Source organism: Calidris pugnax, unplaced genomic scaffold (assembly GCF_001431845.1).
Source record: "Calidris pugnax isolate Ruff unplaced genomic scaffold, ASM143184v1 scaffold41, whole genome shotgun sequence".
Lineage (NCBI taxonomy): Eukaryota > Metazoa > Chordata > Aves > Charadriiformes > Scolopacidae > Calidris > Calidris pugnax.
In genome coordinates, this window is record NW_015094509.1 from 10,174,673 (window position 1) to 10,191,453 (window position 16,781).

The 16,781-nt window shown below is 37.4% G+C and overlaps 1 protein-coding gene across 4 annotated transcripts in view; it reads left to right on the forward strand.

Annotated features, from left to right (window-relative positions):
- Positions 1 to 16,781, forward strand: part of VPS13B (vacuolar protein sorting 13 homolog B (yeast)) — a 461,850-nt gene that overhangs the window by 396,381 nt on the left and 48,688 nt on the right. For all 4 annotated transcript variants that reach the window (XM_014965404.1, XM_014965406.1, XM_014965405.1 and 1 more), the window contains exons 39-41: positions 522 to 718; positions 8,660 to 8,841; positions 10,607 to 10,956. In XM_014965404.1, coding sequence (XP_014820890.1) covers positions 522 to 718; positions 8,660 to 8,841; positions 10,607 to 10,956 — 729 coding nt within the window. The remainder of the gene's footprint in view (positions 1 to 521; positions 719 to 8,659; positions 8,842 to 10,606; positions 10,957 to 16,781) is intronic.

Here is a 16,781-nt window from a genome sequence, read left to right on the forward strand (position 1 = left end):
CCCCCCCCACCCCCCCCCCACCCCCAAAAAGGAGGCCTAAGACGCACTCCTTTAAAATATATGCTTTTATTAAAAATTTGTTTTCTATTGTCTTTGGAAATGTCTCTAGTAATATCCTAGTAATAAAATTAAAAGAGCTACTTCAAGAAAAAAAAAAAGGTGATTAGAACGACCTTGATACCATGATGTGATGACATCTGATGGATTTTTTGGCTGCAGAGTGCAAATAATGATTAGTTGAGTTGTCATTGTTATTCTTGGGTCCTGTGGAACAAGTAGCTATTTCTGTACCTAGTGAAAGTTTGAACACTTCAAACTGTTATACTGCAATAACATTCTAAAACCATTTTAATTTAAGTCAAGACAGCTCAGAACCTGAGTAACGGTTACGATTCTGATTTTCTATGTGACAGCTTACGTTTATTTAATTTAGCTAGTTTTGCACTTTCTGCATGTACAGTAAATCCCATTATATTTGCAATCAAGCATAAAGTAATTATGCCTTCTCCCTTTTATCACAGATTCCTTGCAGCTTGGAGTACTGGGATGAGCTTCAAAAATCATTTGTTGCATTCCGGGAATTCAGTCTCTCAGAAAGCAAAGTGTGTGAACTGCAGCTGCCCAGTGTCAGCCTTGTGAACGACCAGAAGGAGCTCATAGCCTCCGACCTGTGGAGGATTGTCCTCAACAGCAATCAGAACGTGGCTGATGACCAAAGGTAATTTTAAAGGAGGAGGGAAAAACAGACATCTAATGCTACACTCTTGAGAGGTCTTTTCCAAGAGACTTAGGAAATAAGTAACTGGTTTCATATGCAGTAAGAGTCGCAGGTCTTACGTGTGCTTTACACTGTAGTTCACCTTCATGCAAGGGCATGGAGTGTGCACTAAAACAGCTCTCCTTTAGATTTACAGGCAGCCTGGCAACATCATATTCATCAATTTTCTGAACACAAGGATTACTGAAAAGTGAAGACAAACAGGCCATATCCTCAAACCTTTTAGCTGCACAAGGCAGTAAAATTAGCTAATTAACGAAAGGAGGCTGAGACGCAGTCCATTGTATAACATAGTAGTAAATAGTAAACATTCTTCTTCCATTCACCCGCCATACATTCCCTTTATTCTGTCCTCAGTGCAAGTCAATGACTAAAATAAGCCAAGTGTCTATTTTAAATATATTAAACAAAACTTTAGTACTTCAAGAGCATTACACTATTATTCACACAGCTTGCTTACTATGCTAACAGTAAAAAAAAATTAATCGGCATTTTCAAACACTGGGGATACATTTTTCATTATGTTTACAGCTGGAAACAATGTACAATGACAGATATTCACTCTACTTGCACTCGCTCCATTTTGGTTAATATGTAGAGTAAGAAGAAATGAGTACAAATTCTTTCCACAAACAGCAGTGGAGTTGCTTTTGAAGACCTTCTTAATGTTTTATAGTTAGAATAGAAAACCCAGAACGACCCTGTGGGATCATTGGTATTTGCTTATTGTTGCTGCCTCTGACACATGCTTGAATGAGTCTGTAGCATCCACATATATGTTACATGAAGCTACAGAATTCAGAGAAATCAGGAAATACTAACATGGCTAACAAAATCGATGAAGAAAATTAAACATCTGGTTTCCATTAATAGTATCAGGTTGGAAATGATTTCTTGATGTTAATTGTGAAAGAATGCATTTTCATCATTGAGAAGTTAAGTGTTTTAGACAAGGTTAATTCCTTTGAATGTGGGACCTTGGCAAAATTGCCTTCCTGGTCAGCTTAACACCGCAGAAATGTGAACTCGGTGGGAACTGAAAATGAAGTAGTGAAATTTAGTAGATTTTTTTCATCAAGCCATTTGGCACTGTAATCATGTTTATTGTTTTCTGCTCGAATAGGGTTCATCACCATATGCAGTGTTTCATTCAGGGAGCTCCAGTAAGCTAATAAGTAGTAATCACTCAGAAAGAGGCTAGGGTTAAAATGAAATCCAAATAATTAAAAAAAAAAAAATATAAAACCAGTTTGGACTGTGATTAACACTAGAAACATTTTACAGCATAACATGAATTCACTTGCCTAGAAGATCTGAACTTGTGAGTTTCCACCTGGGAGGCTGCAGACCTGCTCTGTGATAGTGACCATCCTCAGTGGTATCAGTGTGTCTACTTATAAAGGGGTAGAGATATCCTAATGGCCTTGAGGTACCAGAAGCCTCCAAGGAAGACAATTGCTCTGTGCACAGCAATGATATTAGAAGCGCTGTGTGTGTACACATGAAGCTAAGACAGAAGCTAGAGCTGAAAGGACAGGAATTAAACTGAAGCATTAGTAGTTCACTGGATAGGGGTAACAGGAAAGGAAAGCAGGGAGCAAAAAACACGCACCATACTACTGAGATATTTGAAGGTCAACAAACAGAAGAGAAAGAGGGAAGTCAAGGGGAGGTATTACTAACTGCCAGCTCCTTAGGCATGTGTATGGAGACTGCAGAGTCACTAGTCCCGACACATTTGGTGGCCTACATGAACAGTAGACTGGAAAGCTAAAGATTCACATAGGTCAGGGTGAACTACATCCAGAAGCCAGAAACCTGAGGGGATACGTGAGGAAAACCTTTGATATCAATCAGAGAAGATAAAAGATTATATTCCCTGCCTCAGCCACGGTTTCAGATAGAAATTCAAACTGATCTCTCTTTATACTAACTTCAAAGAAGGCTACACTGCAAGCTTTCTTAAGGATAATTTCAGGAAGGACTGGTGTGGAAATATTAGTCCTCACCATCCTGGAGTGATCCTTCAGAGGGAAACAACAGGTCAGAAAAAGAGCAGCTCTTCCTCAGGTTGGAGGCACACTATCTTTCTTGGAGACAGAGCAAAGCCTGCCAGTCACGTGCTACTGACCTGGAGGCTTTGAAACCGTTCACGAGCATTGAAATACATATAGTTACAGCTGCAGAACAGGTTTGAGGTGACGGTTAATCCCTAAAGGATCATATTCTGTTAAAGGGAAGCCTGGTTTAGGAGATGGTGACTAATGCAGTGGACCTGCAGAGGCCAACCTTTCTAGGCTCCTACTAGCACAGGAAGTCCATTTTGGCAGTAGGTCTGGGTCTAAGACAGAACTTTCTGAAGGGAAAAACAAAGGTAGTTTGTTCCTTTCTAAAACTTGCCTTTAAAGTTTGGCTTTTGTCTTCTAAAAACAGTATTTGAATTTACAGCACTGCCTTTCTGACACTTTGTACAGATCTTGCTATGGTACTGATGATTTTATCAACACTGACTATTGCTGCACTGCCTGAGAAGCAGACATAAACCTAAACAAACAGGCTTCCTTATCACCCTAAGTTGTTCAATTTTGATTATGCCATTTTTTTTTATGGCATCTGTTCCTGGCTGATGGCAGAATGCTGCATCTCTGCTCTTTCCAATATGGATACTTTTTTATGACCAAGCACCCTAAAATGTAGTCTGGATTCTACTTGACCAAAAAAATACCAAACTTTCTTGGTTTTGAGAGAGAGACTGCCCCATGTCATGGTAAATTTCAATGTTAGGCTTGTTCCTAAAGCAAGTATTTAACATGAGATTTTAGGCTTGTGAGAAGAGCCACAAGGAGCTGTGCTTAAAGCTAGGACCGAGTGTTAGACGGGGGACTTCAAGGCCGAGGGTATCTTTGAATGAGAGCGAGAAGTGAACACAGTATAAAAGTTGAATCTCAGTTTTCCTGGAGACTTATGGTGATTTGACATTACACCACTGACATGCCATAACCGTATGATTGATTAGCAAATTTAACTCACTATAAATTTTAAAGTATAAAAATGCTTACTCTTGTTGAAGTTTATTTTCTTAATTTGATCTTGTATTTTGGGTCAGACTAACAGCTGCCATATGCATGCAGCTGTTGATCAATGATAATATTTTTTCCTTCAAATTTTGCAGAGGTTTTTTTTGTGGTAACCTTTATGATAGGTTATTATTAATACCAGAGAGCTGATCCCTTAAGTACTTTATTACTGATTCTTAATATCATTTATAAAGTATAAAACGTATGTGGCTTGTGACAGGCAAACAGAAACGTTTGTGAGTCGATGTGTAATGAGCTGAGCAGTAGCTGGCAGGCTGAAGAGTATCAACCACTAATGAATATGGGAATATGCAGAGATGTCATGGTCCAAATCCTGCAATATGCAAGCTCTTTCTGACGTTGATCAGGAAGAAATTAGAAATATTAAAATCAAGGGGTTATCTGGTTAAGGACATAGTATATATACTATTGTAGTATATTTGTTGTTTGGTTTATATAGTATATTTTTTATATATATAGTATCTATATTTTTATATATATTGTATATATTTGTTGTTTGTTTTTAAGAGTTTTATAGGCCATTCATTATTCAATGAATGAATAAGGTTTGAGTGAACATTTATGAATGTTTACTCAATGAATGAACAAATCTGAAGTCCTAAGGGAAATAATTTAGGATCCCCTTGGGTGTTTATGGAATGAATCATATATGGCATAAATGACTGTTTATGGAAAAACTTAAAATGGAGGATTAAAAGGAAATTATCATAGAATAAATTATTTTTATAGGTTGCATTTTCATGTTGCAGAACTAGCAAATTATAATCAAAATTACTTTTATTTAAAGCTCTCTTTGGGTGGTGAGACACTAAACCCCCTCCCTGGTCTGCTTAAGAGGGTTTATCATTCTCTGTTTAAACGGTTTACGTTGCAAGATGTTTTATATATTTGTGCATCTCCTGTGTAATGTAAACAGTATTTTTATAATTACTGACATACTAATGTGAAATAGGAATCGAAAATGCCTTAAGATACAAACCATGAAACAAGTACAAAAACTTTTAAATAAGCCTTAAATTGCTACTTTTTAAAAATTTAAGTGAGGAATCATGATCATGTTTCTTGCTAATTGTTTTAGCTTTTATTCAAAGTAGATGATGTACTGGATTTTGACCTCTAACAATTTGGGTTCAGACCAGCATTTGAGTCATAAATTAAATGAGTTAAGTGGTCTCTTTCTTCTTCCCAGTGGATATTTTCCCATGTTGCGGTTTCATCACAAATGGCAGTTTTGGTTTAAATATTCCACTCTTAAAATAACAAGAATAATGCAGGTCACTGTTAAGTCATTGTTCCCAGTTGCCATATATTTAACTTGAACTGCTTTGCATGATGTGAAACTATCGTGCTTTATAATATATAATGACTTAGAATGTAGGTATTTTCCATTTTAAAAATTCTCATATTTCACAGAATTAAAAAAGAAAAAAGAAATTTCTGGCATTAAAGTCAGGTCAGTTTTATTTAGAATTTCCTCTGGTTTTGCTGTACCCAAGCCTCAGCATCTTGTGCCAAACACAAAGCAGTAGAAGCTAGTTATTCCTTCTTTCCCCACGTGAAGAGTTGTGGCACTCCATGCTGCATTTTGTAGCTCCAAAGCAACCAAGAGACTGTGAAATTTTTTTGATATTGTATTCATTTGATGCACAAGTTTTGATTTCACAATCAAATCTACCTCTATGATATTAATGCTTCTACTATTGTTCACCAAGACTTAATAGAAAGTATTTCCTGTTTGTGCACAGTACGTGATGGAGGACTGTGCCTTTTATTTCTGTGCTTTATGTAAGGTAAAAGGGGGAAGTGGCAGTGCTAAAGGTCTGACAGAAGTCTGCCTAGGCAAAAAGTTTTAATGGGATTTAGTTTAAAATCGAAGGGTCACGGTAGTGATTGTAAAGACTACAGTCCCCCTTTAAAACTGTCCAGCTCAGTATTATGATCTCTTATTACAGTTTTTTTTTTAAGGCAATAATATAGTAATTTGCATGCTGCTCAGTATATTTTGTACTGTAACTGGCTTATGCTGGTTTTTAACTGTATTTAATTTTCATAACAACATGGGGGCTATAATTCTGGATAGGGTTTCTTGCTGACTAAAAGTCAAATGGACCCCTTTGTAGATAAAATAAGAGCACTTGAACAAAGTGTGATCAGACAGGAAAACGGCGATGAAAAAGTCCTTGCTGCATCTCTTTACAGATAATTTCTAGACGGTGATCTTCTCTCTGTAGAGTGATTTTCCCTTTAAAATGTCGTTTAGCCCACATTGTCCTGCTCCTCTCAGTCCTCCACTGCCAGCGCTTGTCCCTCCCTACCACAGGAGAGGATGTAAGGCCAGTTCTGTCCCAGGGAGCAATGTTGTCCCATCCGCATTTGCTGTTTCCCTCTGGCTAGATTTTTAAGCATGTCGATGGGCAGTGAAGTTTGCTAGGGAATCCTTTCAGTAGTGGACCTTCCTGGTTTTTCAGGTGACTCTCTATGAGGAAACAAAAAGCAGGTTTCAATCTTTTTGTTCCCAAGATCTTGAATTCCACAATATTACCTGTGCTTGATATGCTGCTTGTGGGGCAAAAAAATCAAAGTACAGCTAAATGCTTTAAAGTATTTCCCTGGTGTGAAGCTTTTGCTATACTTCCTCAAGCATGTCATGTTGCCCTGTAACCACTGTAGTTATGAAAGAGAAATGAAGCTCCCATCAGGCTAAAATGCTTAATGAGTAAGAAGCAGGTATATAAAATTTGACTAAGTAAGAATTTGGAGACTTTTGTTAGGTTTTTATTCTATGAAAATATCCATCTCCAAAAAAACATATCTAAGGACATAAAAATGCTGATTCACTGATAGTGAATCTGACTGACTGACTGACTCAAGGAATACTTTTCCAAGGAAAATAAATTTATAATTTCAGAAGAAACCTCAAATTTCAGAAATAAATGTCCTTCCTTTTTACTGCAACTAGTTATACCTGTTTGTACAAAGTCTTAATTCAGAATATAAAGTGTAATTATTTATTTTAAAGTTCCTCATAGTTTGGTTAACATTTTTTTGCACCTTTTTACCCTTTTTCTGTTTTCATTCCATATGTCCCTGAAATTCTTTTTCTAACCAAAATGTAGTGAGCAAAAAAATCTTAAAATATTGACAATTATACTGAAAGAACTGACCAGTTTCGCAAATTCCAAAGTATTTGATGGTCTAAATCAGTATATGAATTTTGGTGGCTTTTGGATTTGCTTCCATGCCTTGTTCCAACAGTGTAAGGAATGTCCATGGCAGAACAAAGAAAAGCCTCCTATTTCTCTGACTCTGGTCCACTCCCAGAGATGTTTTATCTTGTGAACACAAAGAATAATTTTATTTCCAAAGATACCACTTCTCAAAAGACCTACAACACCATTTTTGAAATGTGAACAGGCAATTTGAAGAAGTAAAGCACAAGAAAGCAGCTAAAAACCTGATTGTTTTACCTTTCATTCTTCAACAACCTAATTCAGTCTTGATTCTTTGATAGTTAGCTAATTTTAGTTGGGTTTTACTGCTACACGAGTATTTTGATTTATGTCCACAAATCTAAAGTTGGATTTAAGCTCCAGAAATAAATAACCATACTAGCTAGTTACCCTAACTCAAAATAATACTGATAAATTTACCTATCCATGAAACTCCATGCATTTGCAGCTGAATATTTGGAGTACCTATTCTATTCGTGCACAATTTTGGAGTAACACATGAGAAGTGATGAAAAATTTGGTCCTAAAAGCATAAGACATGTTGCTTTGACAGGCACTGTTGAAATTTAAACTTGTGTTTGAATTTAAAATATCTCTAAAATGTCCATGGAAATCTATTCATGGTGCTTTATAAAAGCTAATTATTTTATGTCAAAAATAGTAAGTTGGCATTACTTAATCCTTCATTAAATTTTATTTTAAAAATAAAAGCAGTTTTGGACTGAGGATGTGGACTTAGTTTTCTTGAATCAAATCTATGTTTTGAAATTGAAACTCTTTAGTGCCAAACTGCAAAGGGAGTGAGAATAAGGAACATTAAGGGTAGATTTGGATTAAATTAGAAAGTTTATTTGTACTAAAGTGGTGTCTTAGCAACCTATAGAATTGTGATGTAGTGTTAGTTTCTCTCAAGAGACTGAAAGATAATGCTTGGAAATTCATGGCGTCAGGAGTACAGCTAGCGAAAAATAAGAATCAGTGGGGTGGCATCTTAAATGTATAGTTAATGTGTTGTAATAGGTGCTAGTAAAAGGCTCCAGGCTGAGCTTATAACACTCGGAGATTCTTTCTAAATTATGACTGTAGAATAAGAGTGAAGGAAAGAAACCTTAAAGGGGCAGGGTTTATGCGTAGAAGTACTTTGATGGTTGTGTGTTGGTTTCCTTAAAATAAAATGAAAAAAAAAGTCATTCTCTTCACCGGATTAACTTTCAGCTTATTCTTACAATTTTAGTAATGGTAATATACTCTGTTTAGCTATTTCAACAATTAGAGCTAACTGGTATGGTTTGGTTTTATTTCTGTTAATATGGATCACATTCAGGTGTTTCAGTTTGTAAATTGAAAATGCAGTGTGATAAAGGCGTTGTTGGATTGCAATCTTGTCTGGTGTGTTCTGCTTGGGAAAAAGTACAGACAGTAACATTAGCAGTTAAAAGAAAATGATGGGGCTGGCTGTGTTGGAAAACCAACACGGCACATGATCATGTCTTACTGTAAAGTGCTAAAATCCTGGAACTGTGAACTACCGCTTTGTTATCTCCCTTCTGCAGCTCGGAAAGCGAATCTGGCTCACAAAGTGCGTGTGATCAGCTTGTAACCCCCACGGCATTAGCAGCCTGTACCCGGGTTGACTCCTGTTTTACTCCTTGGTTTGTGCCCTCACTAAGTGTGTTGATCCAATTTACTTATTTGGAAGTCCACCTCTGCCATCATCTTGATCAACTAGGCACAGGTATGTACTCCTTTATGTAGAATAATACAAGCATACGTAGATCATACCCGCTGTTTAATTGCTGTTTTGCTGTCTGTCGTCCCCATTTCCTCATTCGAACAGCCATTCTTGAAATATATTATCACTGGTGGTACAGACTTCAGGGTAAAACTGATGACTTCTGTGTGTTGAGAAAGTACATACGGTAGGGAGCGGGGCTGGCTGATCTCCCCCTTCCTCCCACCGGAATGGGTAACTGTAGAAGCCATCCGGTTTTCGAAGTCTGATTAGTGACAGCAGGTGCCACTTCAGTTTGGAGCCATCTTAGTGAATGAATTTGATCTTTTAAATTTTCCAGCATATTAACAGCACTATTAAAATATTTGAAGATTTTGCAACCCCCTTAGTAAGAATTCCTTGGAAGAGCTCTGAGAACTGCAGATTTAACTGCTATTTCAATTATGATCACTTTTGGAGCTACATCTGTTTTTGTTCAGTGCTCTCTGTCATTGCATTAATGGCAAATACATTCCAAGAGATCTTTACATTATTGTCTGATTTTCAAATGCCAGGAATGCTTTCCGTGGAAGATGAGCAAATATCTTAGATAATTTTGACAGGGAGAGCTCTCTCCATGAGTAATTTTTGTGTTTCTGCAAGTATTATAATATATTCAATATCAAATCATACCAAGACTGACACTCAGTGTCTAGCAAATAATTTCTTGTCTATCAGCTACCTCTATCAGTACATAATCTTCCTAACTATTACACTCCGATTCCAGATGCTCGATCTTTAAAATTACACGTACTGGAAAAAGCAAAAAACGGATTAAAATCAAACCCAGCTGTTTCATTTTTCAACAGCGACCGAGTTTATGCTGATGCTGCTGTTGTTCCTGTTATAGCACCTAAAGGCCTTAAGTTTGGGGGCTTCATTGTGCGACGTCATATGCGAAGGGAGCACAAAGCTTATTGTATCCATGATACATTTGTAGAATAGGGCTTGATCCTGGAAAGCGATGAGTGCTTCGGTTCCAAAGCTGTAGAGCACTTGAGCATATGATAATTTTAAGCATGTGAGTAGTTCCAGCAACATAAATAATAGCATCAATGGAAATATTCGCATGCTTAATGTTAAACAAGTGGTGTACGTGCCTTGCAGTGAGCCACAGGGCTCAGCACTTTGCAGGACTGAGACTTCAGTGAACGCGATAAAATCTTTTTTATGATATATATCTCATGCTTTAGTCTCAGGATACTGTTTTGTTTAATTTCTAGTGGAGTAATATGTTGCTTCTCAGTGGGTTTGGGGTCTTGAACCCTGTAATTGCAGCAAAGCTAATTTTCATTGTGGAGCCTGTTAGCCTGCACAGTCACATGTCAGCAAATATTATATTGCTAATTTTTATTGTATTTGTAATGTGCCATGTGTGGAATATCATATACATATATTATAGCAAAAGTTCTCACAGAAGAATGGTTTCTGCTTCAAATAGGTGACGATCTGAAGTGTTGTGCAGTGTGTAGGTAAAGCAGTTTGGCTGACTGCTCTGTTTACCATGAAAAGATTTTGGTTTGCAGATACTTTTTGTTTGCAGCTGCTACTAATTACAGTTCTATTTTACATCTAATAAACGGTGTGAACAGGATTAATTTCAGAAATGTCAACTCTTTTATAAATTTTACTTGTTTTCATCATATGTACAAGCGGTTAAAACACAATTTGCAAAAACATACAGAATGTGGCAATGGTGATGTTCTCCTCTTGTTCTTTCCCTTTTCAGCACCACCAAAGTTTCTTCAGCCATTTTTATCTGATAAGAACATGCCATCTGAGCTAGAATACATGATAATTTCCTTTGATGAGCCTCATGTTTATCTTCGTCAGTGGAGTGATGAGTCGATGTTCCAGGAGATCCAGTTTTCAACTCAAGCTGACTGTAAACTTTTGGAATGCCGAAATGTGACTATGCAGAGCGTTGTGAAACCTTTCAAAATCTGGGGTCAGATTGCTATTTCCAGCGGCACATTAGGAAGGCTATTGGACTGCACGGTGATGGTGGACCCCATTTTCATCAACTTTGGCCAGTATGCTCTTCATTCTCTAAATACAGCAATTCAAGCTTGGCAGCAGGTATGCAAATATAATGGGGAGAAAAAATGTAGCTATTGTGATTCATTTAATAGCAAACTAGAGTACCAACTGCATTCATTAAAAGTATTCCAAGATATATAAGCTAATTTACACTAGAAGTGTTTTTTGCTAATAAACTTTAATTCCCTGATAGCAATGAAAATTAGGAGAAAATAAATGCTATATATAAAGGTAAATGTAGTCACAACTGCTTGAGTTGCAGTGAAACTACAAGGATTTATACCAGAATAATCAGAATCTTGGTCTTGAAATGCATAATATTCCGCTAATTTATGAAAAGGTGAGTGATGCATGATATGTAAGCACAGCTCAGTTTGAGCGGTACAGCATATTGTTTCCAGCTACTACTTCTATCCTTATTGAAGTTCAACACTAGTTTCACATTACATTCTGTGCAAGCAGCATTAATGGCTGAAGCCAGGCCCAGCGTAAGGATCCTTGCTTCTGCAATGACCCCTTGAAGGCCTGTAATTCCCTTACTCCACTATAGCCTTGAAATCAAATCATTCTCTTCATCTGCCTGAAGACCTATGTGGAGCCTGGGAATTAATTACCTATCATGGCACTACAATAACAAAGCCCCGAAAAAAGGATAAAACATCTGTTTTATATCAAAAAATTCTTTTTTAAGGGCATTCCATGGTTTTCTTGTTGCAAAAGGACATTCATAAAACAAGATCTAGTGTGATTTAAATCTTTACAGCTGGCTCAAATATCAATGTGAACAAAAATCTTTGTAGCTCCAATTTCTGTTTTTTGTCATATTTTGAACAATGCTTTTAATAAAAAACAAACATAGAAAGTATAAGAGAGTCCTTGGTAGGCTGTTTAAACCCAAAATATTTCTGACTTAGTACTAGTCCCTCATCTAAGACATGTGTGGCAACTACTGCAAAATGGCCTTCAGAAAGGTCAGTTTCCTCTTAGGATGGAAGAAAAAAAAGCTCTCTCAGACATAGCTATACATATAAATAAAATATGGTGCATAAATATTTAAATGTTTTAAACCACATCACAGTGTGAATGACTGACTGACTACTCTGTGCCTTGAAGGAATATTCTGAGTTGAAAAAAAGGAATTGTATATTTGATTAAGTAGAGCCATATGTCGCATAGTATATTGCTGACAGGTACATTCTATGAATAGTTGGTACTGATTTATACATGGATTTGGCAATGTTAACATGAGCCACAGGAGGATATACTTCTGTAATTGTTGCTGTAATTTTCTCGTTTCCTCTCATGTCAAGGGTACTTGCCACCATGTTCTGATGTGGTGGGTATCTAGCCCTGAGTATTCAAGATTAAAAACTAGCACTGCTTTGAAATTAGGGAACAGTTAACACGCAAGTGGGTTCAAAACAGCTTATTAAATTAATTGCTACCAAGATGTTTTGTATGTGGCTCTACCTTCAGGTTTTTTGGGGGGTAGGGGTGGCACACACTGCATGGGGAGGGAATGAGTTGCCCAGTGATAAGCCGATGTTTGCTGTTCACATAAAATATAAAATAAATGCTGCCAACGAGAAGCATGAATTTAATAAGCAGGAAAGGTTATTTGAATTCTCCGCATATTTTTTACTGGATTAATATCTGAAACAAGTGATGTTGTAGTCAGTGGACAGACAGATGAAGCATGAAACAATTTGGCCCTGCACCTTTAGGTCAAGAGTTCAGGATTAACAGAAGCCTCTGTCGGTGTCTTTGTTTCCTAGATTTGGACTGATATTTTTTTTTTGTTTTAAGTAATGATGAACATTTTGAAAGTAGATTAAGCCTAAAAAACATTAGGCATACAACTTGCTTTATACTTCTAAGTCACATGCTGAAAATCTGAGAGGATTAGCACTTTTTAAAAACCGTTTCCCCATTTGACATATTTCACTGTCTAGTCTGAAATCCCTGTTAAAATACAAACAGTAATGGCCTAATGGACATCTAAATGCAAAGCTAAAGTAATGGTTTTGATAATCAAATAACTGGGCAGGGAACTTCAAGATTGTTATTATTTAGTTTTATTATTTAGTAATAACACATAGAGTATCAAGTGAGATAGAAAATGCATGTCTCCTGTGAATATAGCGGGGGCCTTGGGGGGGTGCCCCTTTTTTGGGCATTTAAGCCTTCACAAATTGTTTTATAGCATTAGTGCTTAGAGACATAGGGTCAGCTGGGAAAACAGCTCCCCAGGTATAGTACTAAGTGAGTATTCCTGGGGAAGAAAATACTCCTTTGTGGTCTCACACTGCAAATGTTTTCCTGAACCCCTCAGAAGTTATAAAAGCTCCTGGTTTAAACCTGTTTAAAACCATTAGACCTTCTTGTCCTCGAGGTCTGTGTGGTGCTTAACCTTTCTGTTGGCAGTTGCATAAGTTTTGTTAATGAGCTGGGATCAGTCAAAATGACATCTGTGATCACAGTGCTTTCCCCATGTTTCTACCACAAGCACAGAGAACAAAGGAAAAGGGTACAGAAGATTTCCATGTAGCTTCAGTTTAACTTTCTAGCTGATCATGTCAGGATACTGCCATGAGAATGAAGTTTAAACAAGCAGAAGGAAGATGTTCTTTTCTCTTAGAGGGACTTTGAATGAAATAAGAAAATGCTAAAGACTTTCTATCCGAAAAGCGTTGCACGGTAGTAGAGAGAGAGAGTGTGTATACATTTGTGCGTGTGAGAGAGAGAAGGTTTGCACAGGTCTTCAGTAGCTTGTGAGGCACACAGAAAATAACTTTGTGCATATAAAGAGGCCTAGGCTTTTATGGGTTTTTTTTCCAGATCTTTGCTTTGAAATAGCTGTGAGCTGAGATGTGAGCAGAAAGTCCTGAAACAGGGAAAGCCTGGTGACTAGTATTATGTGGGATGTTTTTCCCCTCACTGAATAGAATTCACAAAATATTTGAAAGCCCAATAAAGGAGAAACACTTTCCAGGCCTCTCTGAGAGAAAGGAACAGCTGAAAAATGATCTAAAGAGGGGCAGGAAATTGTCCCCCAGGAACTGACCCTAATCTGTATCTGATTCAGGCTGTTGATCTTTGGCTGGTTCTTTTGATTTGCTGTTTTAATTCAGAGAGGGAATTTTTTCCTAATCCACACTTAGGTGTTTTCAGCTTCTAGACTCATCATTCTGCCCTTCAGCATCACTGCCACACAAATGGCCGAGTTCTGTTTGGTTTTATGATGTCTGGTTTCTCTACACTCTCTTTTATCAGTCAAGATTTCGTCACACTATCCTTTTGCTGATTTGTTGGTGGTTTTTTGGTCCCTTTCTGCTTACCCTAGAACCTTCTATTTTCAGACTTCAGCGGCACTTTGGGATCCAGTTCCCTGTGAAGGGTGCAGGGAGCTGCTGCGGCTCCCCAGGGACTGAGAAGCATGGGTGGTACTCTGGGAAAAATCTCCTGCCTTTACTGCAAGGAGCATAAGAGTTTACCTAGACCGTTGGCTGTACAGTGCATAGTTGCCATACTGAGCTAAAGCATCCCCAAGCTTCCTTGATGATCCTTTAGTCAGTTGTTGTTATCAAGACTTGAGGCATCAGTAGCTCTCTCTTAAGCCTGGCAGCATGGAGCAATTCCTTATTATGCAAATCTTGGTGTTTCCTTGCTTTAAAACTTTGGAACTGTTATGAAAACGAGCTTAAAAATACCTCTTTTGCCTAGCTGAAGCTTGCTGTTAAAAGCAGTGTATTCTAGTAGCAAATCTACCATTTAAGACTAATGACTGATGGCAGTCATTCATCAGTACCAAAATGTGCGCAAGACTATTAAAAATCCCTAATGGGATAATATTGCCCCAGTACAATTTCGAAGTTCTATGATTGCCAAAAACTCAAGATAAAAAAAATCAAAGCTTGCTAGATTCCTTTTTCCCTTCAGAAAATGCAAAAACCTCCATTTTGAAAGTAATAGTTAGGTAAAAAGAAGGAAGTTTGTCATCTCCTGCTGTTGTGCTTCCAGTCTGTGCGTAATCAGCAAGAAAATGAATTGGAGTAAAAAATTTACTTAAAGTCCCCTGGGATTATATCTAGGTTTGACTATAACAACATGCTGAGCTCTATGGATAGTAAATCCTCCCTTAAAAAAAAAAAAAAAAAAAAAAAAATTTTGAAAAGTGTAACAAGAAAATATATATATTTGTGGTAGTGGGTATGTGGGTATGGCAGCTTGACAGTAAAAAGTCATAGATACACCACTAGAAAATGCCAAAATAAACTCCGCACTCTGAAGTGGCACTGTAAATGTCAGCCTTCAGCATATCCAGATCTGCTACTGCATGTGATACAGACATATTCTGTAGTAAGTTTTGTATATATTCTGTATTCTGTAGTAAGTTTTACTGCTTTGAAAAAGTGAGATTTTGGTTATGCTCACCTGACTCTTGTTTCACAGAAGATACCTCATCTTATGCAGAGGAATTCTTGAGATTTGGAGGGAAGCTTTAATCTAAATATTCTCGTGCTTAGGTATAATTTGAATAATTTTTTGCATGAAGACTCCCAGTCAACTATTCTGACAGTGAGTCACAAAAGGAATTGCAACCTGCACCTTGCGTTCTTCTTAAGCTAATGAACATGGTGGTGACCAAAAAAAAAAAAAAAAAAAAAAACATTTTGCAAAGCTGTAACAAGAAAATATATATATTTGTGGTAGTGGGTATGTGGGTATGGCAGCTTGACAGTAAAAAGTCATAGATACACCACTAGAAAATGCCAAAATAAACTCCGCACTCTGAAGTGGCACTGTAAATGTCAGCCTTCAGCATATCCAGATCTGCTACTGCATGTGATACAGACATATTCTGTAGTAAGTTTTGTATATATTCTGTATTCTGTAGTAAGTTTTACTGCTTTGAAAAAGTGAGATTTTGGTTATGCTCACCTGACTCTTGTTTCACAGAAGATACCTCATCTTATGCAGAGGAATTCTTGAGATTTGGAGGGAAGCTTTAATCTAAATATTCTCGTGCTTAGGTATAATTTGAATAATTTTTTGCATGAAGACTCCCAGTCAACTATTCTGACAGTGAGTCACAAAAGGAATTGCAACCTGCACCTTGCGTTCTTCTTAAGCTAATGAACATGGTGGTGACCATGCATTCAAGGATGCTAAATTGGACATACCTTGCACACTTCACGTTTCGGAAAATCTGTTCCAGGTGTATCACCCAGCAATGTGCTACAGGCAATGTACCAAATGGTTTTTCATGTGTAACTGAGGATCCATAGGGATCTATGAGGAAATATTTTTCTCTCTCTCTTGTTTGATCTCTGAATTTCTGCAGACTTCCAGGTACATTGTTATCAAAGAACTAGAGACCTGTATGATCACAGACAGAGGAGGTGCTAGCTTCATTATAGCCATTTAAAAGGTCCACTGAGAAAGCAAGGAAGGGAAACAGAATCAGCTCCAAAGACCATGGAGGTCCCATAAGTTTGAGAAAACGTCATGGGAAGAAAGGATGAGAAAAGAGCAGCTGGGCTATATTGTAGAGAAAAGGGAACCAACCAACAATAAAGCATTGTCAAAAGTGTGTGCTAGGAAAGATGGGTCAAAAAGAGGTAACAAAAAGCACAAGAAGATGAATTCTTTGTGTTAGACCCGTTAAATTGCGTGAAGACGATCCAAATGTTTCTTTCTTGGAGTAATTGTTATGGTTGCTAGATAGTTGCTTGTAAGTGGAAGGTGCCAGCCTGGTAGTGACTAGGACAGAAATATATGAGAGATGATCTCCAAATCAAATTGTCAGTCACACTTTGACCTCTCCCGTACAGGGGATTATAGTTCGTGCCTTCAGGGGCGGA